At 49.7% G+C, this 22,543-nt stretch overlaps 1 protein-coding gene across 1 annotated transcript in view; it reads right to left on the bottom strand.

Annotated features, from left to right (window-relative positions):
- LOC138567897 (SCO-spondin-like) overlaps positions 1 to 22,543 on the bottom strand; it is a 1,036,222-nt gene that overhangs the window by 858,751 nt on the left and 154,928 nt on the right. The window contains exon 12 of the mRNA XM_069646396.1: positions 6,649 to 6,787. Within this exon, the coding sequence (XP_069502497.1) occupies positions 6,649 to 6,787 (139 nt within the window). The remainder of the gene's footprint in view (positions 1 to 6,648; positions 6,788 to 22,543) is intronic.

The raw sequence follows: 22,543 nt of genomic DNA, 5'->3' as shown, positions 1-22,543 counted from the left end.
GGACTGCTGGATTGCAAAGGAACACTGTGCTCCACACTATCAAATGCTACGGAGAGGTCCAAAAGGATAAGGACTGCTGGATTGCAAAGGAACACTGTGCTCCACACTATCAAATGCTACGGAGAGGTCCAAAAGGATAAGGACTGCTGGATTGCAAAGGAACACTGTGCTCCACACTATCAAATGCTACGGAGAGGTCCAAAAGGATAAGGACTGCTGGATTGCAAAGGAACACTGTGCTCCACACTATCAAATGCTACGGAGAGGTCCAAAAGGATAAGGACTGCTGGATTGCAAAGGAACACTGTGCTCCACACTATCAAATGCTACGGAGAGGTCCAAAAGGATAAGGACTGCTGGATTGCAAAGGAACACTGTGCTCCACACTATCAAATGCTACGGAGAGGTCCAAAAGGATAAGGACTGCTGGATTGCAAAGGAACACTGTGCTCCACACTATCAAATGCTACGGAGAGGTCCAAAAGGATAAGGACTGCTGGATTGCAAAGGAACACTGTGCTCCACACTATCAAATGCTACGGAGAGGTCCAAAAGGATAAGGACTGCTGGATTGCAAAGGAACACTGTGCTCCACACTATCAAATGCTACGGAGAGGTCCAAAAGGATAAGGACTGCTGGATTGCAAAGGAACACTGTGCTCCACACTATCAAATGCTACGGAGAGGTCCAAAAGGACAAGGACTGCTGGATTGCAAAGGAACACTGTGCTCCACACTATCAAATGCTACGGAGAGGTCCAAAAGGATAAGGACTGCTGGATTGCAAAGGAACACTGTGCTCCACACTATCAAATGCTACGGAGAGGTCCAAAAGGACAAGGACTGCTGGATTGCAAAGGAACACTGTGCTCCACACTATCAAATGCTACGGAGAGGTCCAAAAGGATAAGGACTGCTGGATTGCAAAGGAACACTGTGCTCCACACTATCAAATGCTACGGAGAGGTCCAAAAGGACAAGGACTGCTGGATTGCAAAGGAACACTGTGCTCCACACTATCAAATGCTACGGAGAGGTCCAAAAGGATAAGGACTGCTGGATTGCAAAGGAACACTGTGCTCCACACTATCAAATGCTACGGAGAGGTCCAAAAGGACAAGGACTGCTGGATTGCAAAGGAACACTGTGCTCCACACTATCAAATGCTACGGAGAGGTCCAAAAGGATAAGGACTGCTGGATTGCAAAGGAACACTGTGCTCCACACTATCAAATGCTACGGAGAGGTCCAAAAGGACAAGGACTGCTGGATTGCAAAGGAACACTGTGCTCCACACTATCAAATGCTACGGAGAGGTCCAAAAGGATAAGGACTGCTGGATTGCAAAGGAACACTGTGCTCCACACTATCAAATGCTACGGAGAGGTCCAAAAGGATAAGGACTGCTGGATTGCAAAGGAACACTGTGCTCCACACTATCAAATGCTACGGAGAGGTCCAAAAGGACAAGGACTGCTGGATTGCAAAGGAACACTGTGCTCCACACTATCAAATGCTACGGAGAGGTCCAAAAGGACAAGGACTGCTGGATTGCAAAGGAACACTGTGCTCCACACTATCAAATGCTACGGAGAGGTCCAAAAGGACAAGGACTGCTGGATTACAAAGGAACACTGTGCTCCACACTATCAAATGCTACGGAGAGGTCCAAAAGGACAAGGACTGCTGGATTGCAAAGGAACACTGTGCTCCACACTATCAAATGCTACGGAGAGGTCCAAAAGGATAAGGACTGCTGGATTGCAAAGGAACACTGTGCTCCACACTATCAAATGCTACGGAGAGGTCCAAAAGGATAAGGACTGCTGGATTGCAAAGGAACACTGTGCTCCACACTATCAAATGCTACGGAGAGGTCCAAAAGGATAAGGACTGCTGGATTGCAAAGGAACACTGTGCTCCACACTATCAAATGCTACGGAGAGGTCCAAAAGGATAAGGACTGCTGGATTGCAAAGGAACACTGTGCTCCACACTATCAAATGCTACGGAGAGGTCCAAAAGGATAAGGACTGCTGGATTGCAAAGGAACACTGTGCTCCACACTATCAAATGCTACGGAGAGGTCCAAAAGGATAAGGACTGCTGGATTGCAAAGGAACACTGTGCTCCACACTATCAAATGCTACGGAGAGGTCCAAAAGGATAAGGACTGCTGGATTGCAAAGGAACACTGTGCTCCACACTATCAAATGCTACGGAGAGGTCCAAAAGGACAAGGACTGCTGGATTGCAAAGGAACACTGTGCTCCACACTATCAAATGCTACGGAGAGGTCCAAAAGGACAAGGACTGCTGGATTGCAAAGGAACACTGTGCTCCACACTATCAAATGCTACGGAGAGGTCCAAAAGGACAAGGACTGCTGGATTGCAAAGGAACACTGTGCTCCACACTATCAAATGCTACGGAGAGGTCCAAAAGGACAAGGACTGCTGGATTGCAAAGGAACACTGTGCTCCACACTATCAAATGCTACGGAGAGGTCCAAAAGGACAAGGACTGCTGGATTGCCTCTATCTTTTAACCTCATTGAAAAGAGGCATTGAAGAAATTTGCTAGGTCTTCCACCAATAAAACAACATGGCCTTTAATGAATGCAGGAGGTGCCATGTCTAAGGAGGCTCCTGGAGGTTTATGGCTGTGTACTTTCCTTATTACATCTTCACCTGACAGCTAATGAAAACTATTGAGATACCCATGATTTGACATACTGATGTCAGGCAGGCAGATATAGGTTCTGGGTTCAGCCTTAATTATTTCTAGTAAATTGGCAACTTTATCGGTGAAAAACAGTGCTAAATTGTCACAAATATCTTGGGACTTAATCATAGGCTTCTGAATTTCACGTGAACATATTAATTCGTGATAGATTTGAAAGAACTCTGAGCTATCTGATGAGGCTGTGCAAATTCTTCCAGAAAAATTCAGTTTCTCGGCCTGCAGAATAGCTTTCTTACGGACAGCTCGGTGCTCGTACAGGCCTCCTTGTCTGAGATTGAAAGGGTGGCCCGCCACCTACGCTCGAGTTAGCGGCCTTCTCTTTTTAATAGACTTAGGTCAGATGGGAACCTATGATCATTCTGAGCCAAGATTGGCTTTTGTTGTTTTTGCATCAGCGGAGCGAGGTAATCAAGACACCATATAACCGTCTCGTAAAAATTGTGAAACAATCAGGAGAAAGGGAAAGATCCACCCCCGCGTAAGAGGAATCTACCGTCTATTGCTCCTCTGGACAAATATTCTGTATCTCTGTTCTGTGGGTGTAACCTCCTTGGTTGTCTGCTAATGCTACAAAAAAGGAAATGAAAGAGTGGTCTGTCGATGATAATGGTGTAATAGCTACCTCAGTGCGGGTAATATTTAATGTAAGATAAGGTCGAGTAGATGCCCCACTGAAATTGGAAGGCCGGAGGAGGCTGTGTGAATCCTAACACCTGTAGAAGATTAATAAAATCCTGTGCAAAGCCATTGTTTTTATTGCCTGAGTGAAAGTTAAAATCGCCTAAAATAATGTTCTTGCGGATAGAGTTTGAAGCTCAACGCAAAAGGGTTGGAAATGTTCTAAAACCAGTGCATCATATATAGCAGGGTGATAAATGGCAGATACCAAGACTGAGATATCAACTCCTCAAGTAATTGTTATTGTTAGGTGTTCGAAAGAGGAATATGTTTCGTTTATGTGTGAATTATTGATCCTGTCAGCAGGTTGAAAAAAAAAATAGCCACTCCCCCAACCCACCGCATCTCGCTTACCACAACGATGTTTACAAAAATCTGCATAACCATCCGGTAAAATGTCTTTATGTGTAAAGGTATAGTCCTGGTCAATAATGGCTAATAGTTGCAGATTTCCAGTCGATAGGAGCTCATGCATTTCAATTGTATGCCTAACTGAAGATCTAAAATTCACAAGGCCCATTTTACTTCTGGTAGAGAAGATCTTAACTCTGCTAGGTACTGAGAAAGCCTCTGGGGACATATGCCCTGGGATTAAAGTTACCTGAGGGTCAGTCAAATACATTGTTTGCTTAGGTAAAGGCATGGTTTTTGCAGAGACAGGGGGATAGGGCCCACCGGCTCAAACAGGCGAAAACAGGAGCTGACAATCAATACACTTGTGTAAAAAGAACCCATGCTAAAACGGCCAGAGGTACTGTTTAAGACGACTAGCACTGTGTCACGTGATCCGTCACCAGACCGTCCCGCCCCATGGGTCCTCCCAGTGACACGGCTTGAGGGGGCGTGTCCTATCGGAGCACTGCTCGGTATCTGTGTGAGGAGGCCAGCGGGAGCACAGGGAGTGGCTTTGGGGAACAGAGTACTGCTGCCACCATAATTCTGCTCCTGTCACCCAGCTCCTCACTCAGGATCCGGAAGAGGAGGAATAGAACTGCCCCGGAGACCGGGAGAAAGCATGTCAGAGACCAAAGAAAAGTCACATGGGCACTGCCCTGATCATGCTAAGCAGGTGGAACATTAACACACATGCACAGCGTGCCTCCCCGTCTGCTTGTGGTCCTTGTGCCTAGCAGCAAAAAAGCAGATGAAGGCTGTATTAGGCGCTCAGAGCTGCAAGAAGCTGCACTTAGGTAAGAAGGTGAAATATGAACACACAGCACAGTGTGCCATGCTGTCTCCTCGAGGTCACAGTGCTGGGTGGCCAAGAGCACGGCAGGCCTACCCAAGGACTGTAGACCTGCCAGAGACTGCACATGGCAGCACACTTGGCTAAGTGGATCAAATATTAACAGCCATGAATAGTGTGACTCGCTGTCTCCCCAGGTACCCACTGCTGGTCGGGCGAGAGCTGCCAAAGCAGACTTTGTGAGAGAAGTATAAACTAGCAGGTGCATGTCTGAGCTACTCTTGGGCATCTCGTGATTTGCTCCAGTGCACGTCTTCGAGGGTCAGGCAACACAGTTTGACTAATTCTAATTCCCACTTGATAATTTGACCTGCTATCAACCCTCTGAGGCTGCAGCAAGACCTTCACCACAGTCAGCTATTGCAGGGAAGGCCTACTCAAGTGAACACATTTCCTGGCAGATAATTAACTGTAATAAAGACAAGCTTCAGTGGCATGGGCCATACCTGCCACTAAAACTGGGCACTTGGGGACTGCCCATATATTTAATTATTCTTGCGCAGACTAGTTATTCCTCTTGCTGAGAATTGTGACAAAGATCATACCAGTACTGGCAACAGGGAATTAACCACATCTATTAGTGGTTATCGTGCTGACTCGCAATGCCAGTTGCGGTGGCTACGAGGACCTTATAGAGGATTATTATCCAATATAGGTCTGCAATTGTTCACACCTTTTTTAACTGGTTTTGCATATCCTATGGTTCTGTTAGTTTTCTATCCTAGACAAATCATGAAAGAGTCAATTAGTTGTCATACTAGTGGAAACACCCGTGTACATGGGCTAATGTGTGTAATGGAAGACATGTTCAGAGTGTAAATATATTATGTGGCATATGTTGATGTAATTTATGTTAATAGAAAAATAATTTTTTGTGAAGGATCTTGCTCCTTTTACGTGCAGGGGTAGTAACTTCAAACAAAATCTCACAGAATCAGTTGAACATAGTGCATACGTCCTATTGTTGTATCTGCTCCTCATTGTCTTGGATTCCACTTGCAGGTTTTGGACTCAAATATATAATGTGGAGGGATGTCAGAGTAATACAATTCACGTGCAGCATGATTCGAAGTAGAAATGAAATCATAAAATAAAGTACATTTAAGTCAAATAAAGTTTAAAACGTACGTGAAGAATGTTATTGATATAATAACACATACCAGAAAATATTACAATGAATAATTACAGAATACATAAGTACATTTAAAAAAAGTAATTTATTTTGTTTCATAAATAGTGCCTAATCAAATACATTTCCGTTTACATGTTTTTTTAAGTGTATACATTTTCCTAGTGTATGCAACTTGAAGTATGCTGTTAAAGTTGTATTTTTTCACCTGGAAGATTAAATTGAAGTCTTATTGTTGCATGTGCAAGGCAACAGCTCCCTCTAGCTCTGATATTGTTGAAATACACATTTTGTTTGCCTGGAAGATGAAATTGAAGTCTTATTGTTATATGTGTAAGGCCGCAGCTCCCTCTAGCTGTGATAATAGGCAAATCGGGCAGGACAGCTTAGCACAAACATACATCTGGCCTTTTATTGTATTGTATGATGTTTGAATGCAGCAGATATGTTAAAGATATGTGTTTAATTTTTTGCTATCTGTTTCCTTTTTTATTCTGGACCCTGCAAGCATACCTATACAAAGTGCCAAGAAATTGCCTCAAGGTGCGAAACATGCGTCAACTCTATTACTGCACACTTGTTATTGGAATGTTCCTTAAAAAATAAATCAGGACAGCACCATTTTGGATGTGTACAATTTTGCGTGTGCATTTGGGAGAATCGGTCTCTGTAGACCATCTGCAGTGGGGCTCTTACACTACAACACTTTTATGCCACACTTTCAAGAATCAGTAAAGAGTGTAAGTGAGTCGGAAAAAACAGCTTTGGCTCTGCAGTTTTAGTCTTAGATAAGAAGTACCTCCTGAGTATTTGAGTCAAATTATGATGTGTAGTGAAATCATTCACTTACCTGCACCAGGGTGTAGTCACAAGTCCCATGGAAGGAGTATCTCTTGCGGTCAAAGGTGACGTAGTGGGGGTCCCCAAGCAGAAAACACTCAGCAGCACACTTCTCCCGGGAGCAATGCCAGCGCCCACCTTGGCAAACACTGTGATTGGAGGAGAAAAACACAGGGGTCACACTCTCAGAAAATGACCCTCTAAACCTGCCTTACAGTAATAATATAAAAGGAATGTGTGACATTTACAACCTTACTCTTCTCTCCCATGTCCAAGTAGTGGTGAAAAGCTCTAAGTACTCGGAAGAAAGTAAATGAAGTATTCTGAGGTCACACACATTTATTTTCAAGATTGAGCACATGGGGAATGTATTTGTGATAGGGTGTTAATCCCAACACTGCCACTGCTGTGGCATCAGTGACCAGCCCGTTGTGACACGTGCTACTTCAACACTGCCACTGAAGCTGTACACAGACAGAGAGCTGTGGGAAGATGCCACAGCACAGGCTGAGAGCCTCAGGAATGGCATCTTGGGACCCTCGCAGAGACCACAAGTCTGGAGGAACTCTCGGGGGACCCTGGGTTGCTTGCATCCCTGCATTCTGCATTTCTCTCCCTTCTTTTACAGGGTTGGATCTGGCTAGTTAGTGTTTTCTAGTATTGTTTTTACTGCATGTTGGTGTGTTTAATTAAAGTATATATATATTTATATTTTTTATAGAAGCTTGATTCGACATTCCTTTGATTTGGACTGTTCGATATTATTGCTTTTTGGGTTGCTACTGTCTCACATAACACCCCTCTTAAGAGTATAACCTGCCCTCGGCCCACGTCACAACAAAAGGATGAAGGTGGTATATCTCTTGACGGTGCCTGTTTCATCTTTGTTATTGGGATCACTGTTGTTTTGTAGTAGTGTGAGGGCTGAGTAGGCGGTTAAGCCACTACGCATCCTTGTACCACTGTGGTGCTGTAGTAATTTCATCATATGGTTCTTGTTATATGATGTGCCTGGAACACCATTTTTTGCTGTATAGCGCCTACAAAATGCTCAATGAATAAATGGGCAGGAGGGCCTTCACGGCAAAAGACAGCATGAAGCCGAAACAACTGGAAGGGCGGGGGGGGGGGATTTTGACAGTAATAAAATACAAAAGTGTGTATGTACAGTATGTGTGTGTGTGTATCAAATGTTTTATGTTTGTAAGTGCCTGTATGAATGAGAGAGAGTATGAATGCTGTATGGTGTGCGGGTGAATGTGAGAGTGAAGGAAGAATGACTGCTCATGCGTGTCTTTCAGTTTGAACGTTAAAGAAGAATGAATGCCGTATGAATACTGATGGGACCCTATTGGGCCTGGAAGCAGGCCTCTGATTGGAGTCGTGTGTGTGGTGTCAGCCAGGAAGACATATTTTAGCTTTACTGTCGCATGGAATTTATTCACTGGATATCAAGGGTGAAGGCAGGATGAGTGTTTCTATGTGGTACTTGCCCGCATCCAGTCTGGTCATATTTATCTACTGAGGCATGCCATATTTACTAGGCCTCAGGGCTGAAGGCAACATAGTGAGTGTTCCTACTTAGTAATGGCCTAAATTGGTGGTGCCAGTCCGGACATATTTCTTTACTGTGGCATGACATTTTTTACTGCTCATCAAGGGGGAAGGCAGCATAATGAGTGTTCCTACATGGTACTGGCTCACATTGGTGGGGTCAGGTTGGACATATTTCTTTACTACTGCATGGCAATTTTTACTCAGCATTAAGTGTGAATCCAGCATGATTAGTATTTTTATGTGGCTAGATTAGCCTACATTTGTGCTGCCAGTCTGGATATATTGTTTTACTTTGGCATGGCTTTTATTGATAAACACCAAGGATACAGAAAACATCTTACATGTCATTGCATAGCAACACTTGTCTACATTGGTGCAGCCAACCCAGCCATTTTTACTTACTGTGGCATTACATTTTGTCCTGGTAAAGCCAACAAGACCATATTAGTATATGGTAATACTGGTATATACTGGTTCAGGCTTCATGGACATGCATGAACACAGTATTTAAATGTTTTTATATTGGCACATGTTGTGGGCAAAGGCATCATGAACATTTGTGGGAAAATGCTCCTGTGTACTGGTGGTGACTTTTATCTATTGGATATGTCATGTGTTATCCTTCGAAATAGATTGCAAACTGTAGCTTTTTACCCAATTTGTTCACAGAAAGTCTTCTGAAATGCATGATTTTAACCTATACTTTCAAAAAATATTCAAGGGTAGAACTACCCCGAGTTCCTCTTGGTTGGTTCAGGCTCCCTCGCTATGCTCGATCACTTCCGCACATTTGAGGGACATGTTTCCTCTTTCCTGTGTGTACCTTCCACATATTTGCTTTTCAGGCACTGCAATCTGCAAAACCATCTCTGCTACAAGCCAAAAAAACACGAGTTAGCATAGCAGTCGCGACCCGTCTATAATGGGCAATGTGCTGGTGCGCCCCATGCACCTCCCTACAGTTATTGGATGCCTCCGCGATGCACCTCCCTATCAATATAGACAGGCTAACATTGCAAACCACTCCACATCAGTCAATGGGGGTCTGCACCCAGAACTGGGTGTACCGCACTGCTGGCACAGGTGCCTTGTGGTGAGCAGTGCATCACCACTGTCACCGGTGTCTTATTATGATGAGCAATAGTGCACTGAGGGCATAGATACCACATAATGAGCAGTGCGTAGGTGGTCAAGGGTGAGTGGTGTATCACTGCTAGCATAGGTGCCTCATAAGGGTCATCTCTGCATCACTGCTGGTATGGACGTCACACAGTAAGAAGTGTCACAATGCTGCAAAAGGTTCCTTATCACAGTGAGCAACGCATTACTGCAGGCGTCGGTGCCTCATCACAGTGAGCAGCCAATTACTGCAGGCGTCGGTGCCTCATCACAGTGAGCAGCCAATTACTGCAGGCGTCGGTGCCTCATCACAGTGAGCAGCCAATTACTGCAGGCGTCGGTGCCTCTTCACGGTGAGCAGCGCATTACTGCAGGTGTAGGTGCCTCATCACAGTGAACAGTGAATTACTGCAGACATAGGTGCCTCATCACAGTGAGAAGTGCATTACTGCAGGCGTAGGTGCCTCATCACGGTGAGCCCTGAATTACTGCAGACATAGGTGCCTCATCACAGTGAGAGGTGCATTACTGCAGGCGTAGGTGCCTCATCACGGTGAGCCCTGAATTACTGCAGACATAGGTGCCTCATCACAGTGAGAAGTGCATTACTGCAGGCAAAGGTGCCTCATCACAGTGAGCAGCGCATCACTAGAGGTGCTGGTGCCTCATCACGGTGAGCAGTGAATTACTGCCCGACTACATGTAGTGCCTTGATGTCAGCACACATGGCCCTCTGAAAGGGTTAACCTGAAGACCCTTGGTATGATTCCAAATGAAGTGGAAAGCGTAGGCCCCTGCTGTAGATACACTCATAACACAAGCTCGAGCCGCCAGTGTCCACGACTGCCTGCCTGGTTACCTCTTACCACTATTAAACGTGATATTCCACCACACCCCTCCTCCCGCTCCCATATCACCGCCTAGAAAATCCTGATGCTAACTTAATGTCTCCGGGCATTTCACCACAGGCCTTGTGATACCCCTATAACACACGATTTTGTTTTTAGTGTCTCTTTTTGTTTCAGAGCCCATAAGTCCTAGTGATGAGGTAATCAGCATAACAGGCGTTTGTGCAACAAATGGGCACAATGGGGATCAGGTGAGGGAGGGTGTTCTCGGTACTACACACAAATAACAAATGTGTTTTGTTGCTCAGCTCAATTGTGCTCATTCTATCACCTCAATGTACTTTTAAAAGGAAACAGTAAAATTATCAAATTACTATATGAGCCTCCACGTATGCAATTATTTTGGTAAGTGCACTGCATACTGTGTATTTATTTGGACTGTGTCTTATGGTTCCTGCACAGCGAGGTACTGCAAAATAGTTCTGTGTACTGTTGGTGAAAGACCATGCCTTGGCCTTTTTATTATTATTTTTATGGAGCTCATTCGGCACGAGGGCCGTTTACACATAGGCTGCAATGTCAGCCGCGTTGAAACGACCTTTGTGCCAAATAAGTGGTGCCGAAAAGGCCTTTGCACCAATCTGGCAGTGGCAGAATGGGCTCTGCGGCCACAGGGGTGCGTCGAAACAGCTGATGCCAAAACACTGGCGACAAAAACGTGGGCTACCGCACACAATGCTGGAAATGGGAAACTTTTATTGGGAGAACGGTCAGTTCTTAGGAGGGTGGGGCTTTGGGGAGGAGGGGCGGGGCAAAGGGGTGTGGTCTACAGCCAGGTTGTGCAACACAATCATTACAAGTCTGCCGGACCGGAATTAAGGGTGCCAGTAGCAACGTACCGGCAACCTTTCCAAGCTGGCAGACTACAACTCTGCTTTCCTGGCCCTGTGCGCCCGGCAGGTCTGACCTGTCGGGTGCAATGGCCCCGGAAAGCAGAGTTGTCACGGAAGCACCGGCACCATTAGAAACTGTGCCTGTGCTTCCGTCTCCCCACTCCCATGGAGTCATATGGGGCTCCATGGGAATGGGGAACAACATTTTCCACCGCCTGATATTCCGGTCCCCCGGGACCCGTAATGACCCGGTGGCACTGGGATATCAGGCGGGGGAAACGGTGTATTCACCCTAATAAAAAGATGTCTGTAAAATGCAGGGTATATATACCAGTTTGAACAGCTGTAAAACTGTATGTGAGTCTTCGGCAGTTTCTGTATGCAGGCTACAGTACTGCGTGTTCTGAACGCTCGTTGAAGAATGGGTTGTGCTGCGGGAGCAGCCTGCGCTACAACGAGCAGACTGCTTTCAGACGAGTTCACAAAGCACCCATGTCTCCCACAGCACAGCACTCCAGCGGCAGGCAAAAGAAGCGGGGAGAGGTCGATGTGTGCAAAAGCCTGCTGGGAGGTTGGCGCGGTTAGGTTCATACTATAAACAGTGAAATTGCACTGGACGGGGATCAGCGGGAGTGCCTTGGATTATAAGCAGGGAATTTTACTGAGGACCTCGTGAGACCCCCAACAAAAGAGACTAAAACAACTGATCTTTGCTGAATCACAGGCTCAAAGAATGGAGCATGTATGCAAGCAGGCAGACTGTGCAGCACTCATAGTGTGGCCGGGAGGATAGCTCAGTGGCAAAGTGCTCGCCTTGGAAGCAAGAGATTTGAAGCAACAGAGGTTCGATCCCCGTGTTCATACTTAGAAACCTCTGGGTATTAGGCGCGTTATAAATACCCAATTACAATTACAATATCAAAGTGTTGTGAGCACATCCTGCATGTTTTGGATTGGGGTGGTTCGCTATAAGGGTTTTGAGCTACCCCCGATAGAAGAAGAAACTTGAATGGTGTGGATATATGGCCCCGGCGAGTAATGTGCTGTGTCGAACCCGGGGGTCGAGCACTTGGCAATGGGACATGTTGTACAGTATGTGGTCTGACTTCGACCAAGTAGCCATGCACGCTGAATAAAACATGAAGGTGAAAACGCAAACCTCCGAATAATGTCACTGCCTCAATATTTATATTAGAAATCTTCATGCACACATGTGATTTTGACTATAATTATAGTATTAAGACAGGCGCAATATTCGGAGTTTAGGTCCATTGGACATTCCTTGATGACCTTCCAATGTTCTTCCAGCAGCGAATCGGGTGGTAGTTTTTTTTTCTTTCTCATCTCAGAACTGCACATCCTTATTTTACCCAAAAAAAAGGGATACATATGGGTCTGGCTTTGCTCATCTTTTTTGGAACTCGGCTGCATGGAAATGGCGGACATGACCCGCACTGCAGTTCCTACTTTTGGCCACCAGAGAGAAGCACACACCAAGGAATGCTTGTTGATTTGCAGTGTTTCCTTGGTACTGGCCGTGGATTTTTAAGCATTGATTCCGTTGTGAATTCCCTTGATAACGTTCTGCCGGTGAAGGGGCAGCAGCATAGTCTACCGATATTTTGGGGGTCATTGTATTTCCTATTGAACATTACAGTGGACGCTTTCCCCATCGGATCCGTGTTAGCGTCTGTATCATACGTCACGCTGAGGAGCGGCCGAATGTTCTAGATTCATGTAAGATATCGCTAGTTGGATGAAAAATGTATGCTGCAGGTGACTGTAACTTTAGATTATTACATTATTACGAGCTTTTTTGGTGGAACCCGTGGTGCTAATGTGTTTAGAATGTGGGTGATCTCTAGGGGGAATCTGCACTCGCCACAGCATCAGCTTGTGCCTTGATTTTGGCATGAAAATCACATATAAATGCCGACAGAGAGGTGTCCTGTGGCACAAAGATTTTCACGAACAAGGCATGAAAAAATGACTAACCAATAATTATAATTGTTTTTTTTTATAGTGCTTTATAGAGAAGAGGTTTCTAAGGGCGGACCTGCGCCTTGCTTCCAAGACAAGCGTGTTGCCACCGAGCTACACTACCCAGGCCAATCATAACGCCCCAGAGATGCCGGTATATTTCAAAGAGGAACCTGCCCAGCCGTCGGCCTGAGAATACCGAAATCCATTTTAATAGAAGTTAAAGAGAAAAAAAAAGACAGCTCCTTGAGTAGCCCATCCACCTCATTTTGGGCTTTTAGCAATGCAGCCTGTGACATGGCCAAGCCCCAGGTTCCACCAACAAAGGTGTGCTTAGGTTTTTGCGAATTCCCTGTGGTGGTGTAATATGGAACCTCACTGGGGAAGCTGAGAGCTTGCGAGCATGTACACGTATGAAATATACCAATACTAGAGAACTACGATCACAGGTAAATGATCTGTTTTCTTCTCCACCATGCAATATTTCGTAGACTGCTTTGAATAGATTGAGAGGGAATCCCGACAGCGAGATTGATGTATGCGGCAAAGGTCCTTTTGGGACAATAATAATTTGTTTTTTATACAGCACTTTACATGGGACATATTTACATACATTACTATTATTAACTAATCGAAATCAGCACTCATTTATTGTCTTCGGAAGGATGAATGGCTGATTGGGCCATGCTGGGATTTGAACCTGCAACCTGCAGATTACAGCAACAAGCATTTAACCCACTGAGCCATTTTACCAGCATAAAAGCAAGGTGAGTTTGCCACCTACTTCACTGTAATAAAGGGCTGAGTCGACCGATGCTCACGTAGAGATGGCATTATGGAAAGGCATAAGAGTCATGAACCCGGGCACCAAATAGTTGCTTTATGAAAGAAACCTGTGCACATTCTTTTCAAAACAAAAATGACATATACCACGATATCGTCTAGCGTGCTTCTGGAGTTGCTGTCTTTCTGTTGTTTACAAGTAAAATCCGCTCTAATCAACGCAGCTGGTGCCGCAGAGTAGTGCGCACAGTTTGAGCATTCACTATTGCAAAACTCATGCAGCACGTGCAATAATCAAAGTTGCAATGCGTATTCATAAATCTGAGTGGCACAATGATTCAAAAGACAGCTCAGTGAGTTATGCAGCCCTTGCAGAGATCTGTGTTCATATGTCATATCACAGCATCAGATCCCGGCAAATCAGACTCAGCCTTTCCCCTCTGTGAGGTTGATAAAAACCTTGTAATAAAACACCTACTTTGCGACAAAGCAACGTACCCGCACCAGAAAGTGCTGCTTATAAATAACAGCATTGGAGATATTTGACAGAGCGCAGTGGTCCTAAAATTCTGATGAACTGCTTTACTATTGTTATTCATGACAGCCTTTGTGAAACCACCCTGTGGGGGAAATGCTAAATAGTATGTATGGCATCTGACTGTAAGCTGTGCCAGCTGCAGGAAGTGCTGAGGGTTCTCCGAAGTGAAAGGGTTAATCCTGTCCTGTCTTGGTTTTTGTTCTGCATCCTGACACAAGTATCATTTGCCCCAGCATCAGGCCTTGTCTATTTGAGAAGGTGAGTGGAGTGGCTTCGCCCATGGGAGTGTCCAGACCTGGGAAAAGTGTTAAGAGCTGGAGCTCGAGACAAGTTCAGACCTACCAGGATATAAAGACAGAGGGGTTTGTGGTGACGGCGCCACCTCCATCTCATGCTGTGAGAGTCAAGGCACCACATCCCACTGTCAGGGCGCCACCTCCATCTCATGCTGTGAGAGTCAAGGCACCACATCCTACTGTCAGGGGGCCACCTCCAGCTCATGCTGTGAGAGTCAAGGCAGGGCGCCACCTCCATCTCATGCTGTGAGAGTCAAGGCACCACATCCCACTCTCAGGGCGCCACCTCCATCTCATGCTGTTAGAGTCAAGGCACCACATCCCACTGTGAGGGCGCCACCTCCATCTCATGCTGTGAGAGTCAAGGCACCACATCCCACTGTCAGGGCGCCACCTCCATCTCATGCTGTCAGGGCGCCACCTACATCTCATGCTGTGAGAGTCAAGGCACCACATCCCACTGTCAGGGCGCCACCTCCATCTCATGCTGTGAGGGTCGAGGCACCACATCCCACTGTGATAGCGCCACCTCCATCTCATGCTGTGAGTGTCAAGGCACCACATCCTATAGTCAAGGCGCCACCTTCATCTCATGCTGTGAGAGTCAAGGCACCACATCCCACTGTCAGGGCGCCACCTCCATCTCATGCTGTGAGAGTCAAGGCACCACATCCCACTGTCAGGGCGCCACCTCCATCTCATGCTGTGAGAGTCAAGGCACCACATCCCACTGTCAGGGCGCTACCTCCATCTCATGCTGTGAGAGTCAAGGCACCACATCCTGTAGTCAAGGCGCCACCTTCATCTCATGCTGTGAGAGTCAAGGCATCACATCCCACTGTCAGGGCACCACCTCCATCTCATGCTGTGAGAGTCAAGGCACCACATCCCACTGTCAGGGGTCCTCCTCCATCTCATGCTGTGAGAGTCAAGGCAGGGCGCCACCTCCATCTCATGCTGTGAGAGTCAAGGCACCACATCCCACTGTCAGGGCATCACCTCCATCTCATGCTGTGAGAGTCAAGGCACCACATCCCACTGTCAGGGCGCCAGCTCCATCTCATGCTGTGAGAGTCAAGGAACCACATCCCACTGGCAGGGCTCCACTTCCATGTCATGCTGTGAGAGTCAAGGCACCACATCCCACTGTCAGGGCGCCACCTCCATCTCATGCTGTGAGAATCAAGGCACCACATCCCACTGTCAGGGCGCCACCTCCATCTCATGCTGTGAGGGTCAAGGCACCACTTCCAACTGTCAGGGCGACACCCCCATCTCATGCTGTGAGAGTCGAGGCACCACATTCCACTGTCAGGCCGCCACCTCGATCTCATGCTGTCAGAGTCAAGGCACCACATCCCACTGTCAGGGCGCCACCTCCATCTCATGCTGTGAGAGTCAAGGCACCACATCCCACTGTCAGGGCGCCACCTCCATCTCATGCTGTGAGAGTCAAGGCACCACATTCCACTGTCAGGGTGCCACCTCCATCTCATGCTGTGAGAGTCAAGGCACCACATCCCACTGTCAGGGCGCCACGTCCATCTCAAGCCACCACATTCCACTGTCAGGGCGCCACCTCCATCTCATGCTGTGAGAGTCAAGGTACCACACTCCACTGTCAGGGTGCCACCTCCATCTCATGCTGTGAGAGTCAAGGCACCACATTCCACTGTCAGAGCACCACCTCCATCTCATGCTGTGAGAGTCAAGGCACCACATCCCACTGTCAGGGCGCCACCTCCATCTCATGCTGTGAGAGTCAAGGCACCACATCCCACTGTCAGGGCGCCACCTCCATTTCATGCTGTGAGAGTCAAGGCACCACATCCCACTGTCAGGGCGCCATCTCCATCTGAAGCCACCACATTCCACTGTCAGGGTGCCACCTCCATCTCATGCTGTGAGAGTCAAGGCACCACATTCCACTGTCAGGGCGCCACCTCCATCTCATGCTATGAGAGTCAAGGCACCACACCCCACTGTCAGGGCGCCACCTCCATCTCCTGCTGTGAGAGTCAAGGGACCACACCACTGTCAGGGCGCCACCTCCATCTCATCCTGTGAGAGTCAAGGCACCACATCCCACTGTCAGGGTGACACCTCCATCTGATGCTGTGAGAGTCAAGGCACCAAATCCCACTGTCAGAGCACCTCCTCAATCTCATGCTGTGAGAGTCAAGGCACCACACCCCACTGCCATGGCCCCACCTCCATCTCATGCTGTGAAGGTCAAGGCACCACTTGCCACTGTCAGGGCGACACCTCCATCTCATGCTGTGAGAGTCAAGGCACCACATCCCACTGTCAGGGCGCCACCTTCATCTCATGCTGTGAGAGTCAAGGCACCACATCCCACTGTCAGGGCGCCACCTCGGTCTCATGCTGTGAGAGTCAAGGCACCACATTCCACTGTCAGGCCGCCACCTCCATCTCATGCTGTGAGAGTCAAGGCACCACATCCCACTGTCAGGGCGCCACCTCCATCTCAAGGCACCACATCCCACTGTCAGGGCGCCACCTTCATCTCATGCTGTGAGAGTCAAGGCACCACATCCCACTGTCAGGGCGCCACCTCCATCTCATGCTGTGAGAGTCAAGGCACCACATCCCACTGTCAGGGGGGGCCACCTCCATCTCATGCTGTGAGAGGCAAGGCACCACATTCCACTGTCAGGGCGCCACCTCCATCTCAAGCTGTGAGAGTCAAGGCACCACATCCCACTGTCAGGGTGCTACCTCCATCTCAAGGCACCCCATCCCACTGTCAGGGCACCACCTCCATCTCATGCTGTGAGAGTCAAGGCACCACATCCCATTGTCAGGGCACCACCTCCATCTCATGCTGTGAGAGTCAAGGCACCACACTCCACTGTCAGGGCGCCACCTCCATCTCATGCTGTGAGAGTCAAGGCACCACATTTCACTGTCAGAGCGCCACCTCCATCTCATGCTGTGAGAGTCAAGGCACCACATCCCACTGTCAGGGCACCATCTCCATCTCATGCTGTGAGAGTCAAGGCACCACGTCCCACTGTCAGGGCGCCACCTCCATCTCATGCTGTGAGAGTCATTGCACCACATCCCACTGTCAGGGCGCCACCTCCATCTCATGCTGTGAGAGTCAAGGCACCACATCCCACTGTCAGGGCGCCACCTCCATCTCATGCTGTGAGAGTCAAGGCACCACACTCCACTGTCAGGGCGCCACCTCCATCTCATTCTGTGAGAGTCAAGGCACCACATCCCACTGTCAGGGCGACACCTCCATCTCATGCTGTGAGAATCAAGGCACCACATCCCACTGTCAGGGTGACACCTCCATCTCATGCTGTGAGAGTCAAGGAACCACATCCCACTGTCAGAGCACCTCCTCCATCTCATGCTGTGAGAGTCAAGGCACCACATCCCACTGTCAGGGCGCCACGTCCATCTCAAGCCACCACATTCCACTGTCAGGGCGCCACCTCCATCTCATGCTGTGAGAGTCAAGGTACCACACTCCACTGTCAGGGTGCCACCTCCATCTCATGCTGTGAGAGTCAAGGCACCACATTCCACTGTCAGAGCACCACCTCCATCTCATGCTGTGAGAGTCAAGGCACCACATCCCACTGTCAGGGCGCCACCTCCATCTCATGCTGTGAGAGTCAAGGCACCACATCCCACTGTCAGGGCGCCACCTCCATTTCATGCTGTGAGAGTCAAGGCACCACATCCCACTGTCAGGGCGCCATCTCCATCTGAAGCCACCACATTCCACTGTCAGGGTGCCACCTCCATCTCATGCTGTGAGAGTCAAGGCACCACATTCCACTGTCAGGGCGCCACCTCCATCTCATGCTATGAGAGTCAAGGCACCACACCCCACTGTCAGGGCGCCACCTCCATCTCCTGCTGTGAGAGTCAAGGGACCACACCACTGTCAGGGCGCCACCTCCATCTCATCCTGTGAGAGTCAAGGCACCACATCCCACTGTCAGGGTGACACCTCCATCTGATGCTGTGAGAGTCAAGGCACCAAATCCCACTGTCAGAGCACCTCCTCAATCTCATGCTGTGAGAGTCAAGGCACCACACCCCACTGCCATGGCCCCACCTCCATCTCATGCTGTGAAGGTCAAGGCACCACTTGCCACTGTCAGGGCGACACCTCCATCTCATGCTGTGAGAGTCAAGGCACCACATCCCACTGTCAGGGCGCCACCTTCATCTCATGCTGTGAGAGTCAAGGCACCACATCCCACTGTCAGGGCGCCACCTCGGTCTCATGCTGTGAGAGTCAAGGCACCACATTCCACTGTCAGGCCGCCACCTCCATCTCATGCTGTGAGAGTCAAGGCACCACATCCCACTGTCAGGGCGCCACCTCCATCTCAAGGCACCACATCCCACTGTCAGGGCGCCACCTTCATCTCATGCTGTGAGAGTCAAGGCACCACATCCCACTGTCAGGGCGCCACCTCCATCTCATGCTGTGAGAGTCAAGGCACCACATCCCACTGTCAGGGGGGGCCACCTCCATCTCATGCTGTGAGAGGCAAGGCACCACATTCCACTGTCAGGGCGCCACCTCCATCTCAAGCTGTGAGAGTCAAGGCACCACATCCCACTGTCAGGGTGCTACCTCCATCTCAAGGCACCCCATCCCACTGTCAGGGCACCACCTCCATCTCATGCTGTGAGAGTCAAGGCACCACATCCCATTGTCAGGGCACCACCTCCATCTCATGCTGTGAGAGTCAAGGCACCACACTCCACTGTCAGGGCGCCACCTCCATCTCATGCTGTGAGAGTCAAGGCACCACATTTCACTGTCAGAGCGCCACCTCCATCTCATGCTGTGAGAGTCAAGGCACCACATCCCACTGTCAGGGCACCATCTCCATCTCATGCTGTGAGAGTCAAGGCACCACGTCCCACTGTCAGGGCGCCACCTCCATCTCATGCTGTGAGAGTCATTGCACCACATCCCACTGTCAGGGCGCCACCTCCATCTCATGCTGTGAGAGTCAAGGCACCACATCCCACTGTCAGGGCGCCACCTCCATCTCATGCTGTGAGAGTCAAGGCACCACACTCCACTGTCAGGGCGCCACCTCCATCTCATTCTGTGAGAGTCAAGGCACCACATCCCACTGTCAGGGCGACACCTCCATCTCATGCTGTGAGAGTCAAGGCACCACATCCCACTGTCAGAGCACCTCCTCCATCTCATGCTGTGAGAGTCAAGGCACCACACCCCACTGCCATGGCCCCACCTCCATCTCATGCTGTGAGGGTCAAGGCACCACTTCCCACTGTCAGGGCGACACCTCCATCTCATGCTGTGAGAGTCAAGGCACCACATCCCACTGTCAGGGCGCCACCTTCATCTCATGCTGTGAGAGTCAAGGCACCACATCCCACTGTCAGGGCACCACCTCCATCTCATGCTGTGAGAGTCAAGGCACCACATTCCACTGTCAGGCCGCCACCTCCACCTCATGCTGTGAGAGTGAAGGCACCACATCCCACCCACATCCCACTGTCAGGGCGCCACCTCCATCTCAAGGCACCACATCCCACTGTCAGGGCGCGACCTCCATCTCATGCTGTGAGAGTCAAGGCACCACATCCCACTGTCAGGGCGCCACCTCCATCTCATTCTGTGAGAGTCAAGACACCACATCCCACTGTCAGGGCGCCACCTCCATCTCATGCTGTGAGAGTCAAGGCACCACATTCCACTGTCAGGGCGCCACCTCCATCTCATGCTGTGATAGTCAAGGCACCACACTCCACTGTCAGGGCGCCACCTCCATCTCATGCTGTGAGAGTCAAGGCACCACATTCCACTGTCAGGGCGCCACCTCCATCTCATGCTGTGAGAGTCAAGGCACCACATCGCACTGTCAGGACGCCACCTCCATCTCATGCTGTCAGAGTCAAGGCACCACATCCCACTGTCAGGGTGCCACCTCCATCTCATGCTGTGAGAGTCATTGCACCACATCCTACTGTCAGGGCGCCACCTCCAACTCATGCTGTGAGAGTCAAGGCGCCACATCCCACTGTCAGGGCGCCACCTCCATCTCAAGCCACCACATTCCAGTGTCAGGGCGCCACCTCCATCTCATGCTGTGAGAGTCAAGGCACCACATTCCACTGTCAGGGCGCCACCTCCATCTCATGCTGTGAGTGTCAAGGCACCACATCCCACTGTCAGGGCGCCACCTCCATCTCAAGGCACCACATCCCACTGTCAGGGCGCCACCTCCATCTCATGCTGTGAGAGTCAAGGCACCACATCCCACTGTCAGGGCGCCACCTCCATCTCATGCTGTGAGAGTCAAGGCACCACATCCCACTGTCAGGGCGCCACCTCCATCTCATGCTGTGAGAGTCAAGGCACCACATCCCACTGTCAGGGCGCCACCTCCATCTCATGCTGTGAGAGTCAAGGCACCACATCCCACTGTCAGGGCGCCACCTCCATCTCAAGGCACCACATCCCACTGTCAGGGCAGGCACCACATCCCACTGTCAGGGCGCCACCTCCATCTCATGCTGTGAGAGTCAAGGCACCACATCCCACTGTCAGGGCACCACCTCCATCTCATGCTGTGAGAGTCAAGGCACCACATTCCACTGTCAGGGCGCCACCTCCATCTCATGCTGTGAGTGTCAAGGCACCACATTCCACTGTCAGGGCGACACCTCCATCTCATGCTGTGAGAGTCAAGGCACCACACTCCACTGTCAGGGCGCCACCTCCATCTTATGCTGTGAGAGTCAAGGCACCACATCCCACTGTCAGGGCGACACCTCCATCTCATGCTGTGAGAGTCAAGGCACCACATCCCACTGTCAGAGCACCTCCTCCATCTCATGCTGTGAGAGTCAAGGCACCACACCCCACTGCCATGGCCCCACCTCCATCTCATGCTGTGAGGGTCAAGGCACCACTTCCCACTGTCAGGTTGACACCTCCATCTCCTGCTGTGAGAGTCAAGGCACCACATCCCACTGTCAGGGCACCACCTTCATCTCATGCTGTGAGAGTCAAGGCACCACATCCCACTGTCAGGGCACCACCTCCATCTCATGCTGTGAGAGTCAAGGCACAACATTCCACTGTCAGGCTGCCACCTCCATCTCATGCTGTGAGAGTCAAGGCACCACATCCCACTGTCAGGGCGCCACCTCCATCTCAAGGCACCACATCCCACTGTCAGGGTTCCACCTCCATCTCATGCTGTGAGAGTCAAGGCACCACATCCCACTGTCAGGGTGCCACCTCCATCTCATGCTGTGAGAGTCAAGGCACCACATCCCACTGTCAGGGCGCCACCTCCATCTCATGCTGTGAGAGTCAAGGCACCACATTCCACTGTCAGGGCGCCACCTCCATCTCATGCTGTGAGAGTCAAGGCACCACATCCCACTGTCAGGGCGCCACCTCCATCGCAAGGCACCACATCCCACTGTCAGGGCACCACCTCCATCTCATGCTGTGAGAGTCAAGGCACCACATCCCACTGTCAGGGCACCACCTCCATCTCATGCTGTGAGAGTCAAGGCACCACATCCCACTGTCAGGGCGCCACCTCCATCTCATGCTGTGAGAGTCAAGGCACCACATTCCACTGTCAGGGCGCCACCTCCATCTCATGCTGTGAGAGTCAAGGCACCACATTCCACTGTCAGAGCGCCACCTCCATCTCATGCTGTGAGAGTCAAGGCACCACATCCCACTGTCAGGGCGCCAACTCCATCTCATGCTGTGAGAGTCAAGGCACCACATCCCACTGTCAGGGCGCCACCTCCATCTCATGCTGTGAGAGTCATTGCACCACATCCCACTGTCAGGGCGCCACCTCCATCTCATGCTGTGAGAGTCAAGGCACCA

Source organism: Ambystoma mexicanum, chromosome 2p (assembly GCF_040938575.1).
Source record: "Ambystoma mexicanum isolate Mex_15411 chromosome 2p, UKY_AmexF1_1, whole genome shotgun sequence".
Classification (NCBI taxonomy): domain Eukaryota; kingdom Metazoa; phylum Chordata; class Amphibia; order Caudata; family Ambystomatidae; genus Ambystoma; species Ambystoma mexicanum.
This window is presented reverse-complemented; position numbering and strand designations above follow the sequence as displayed.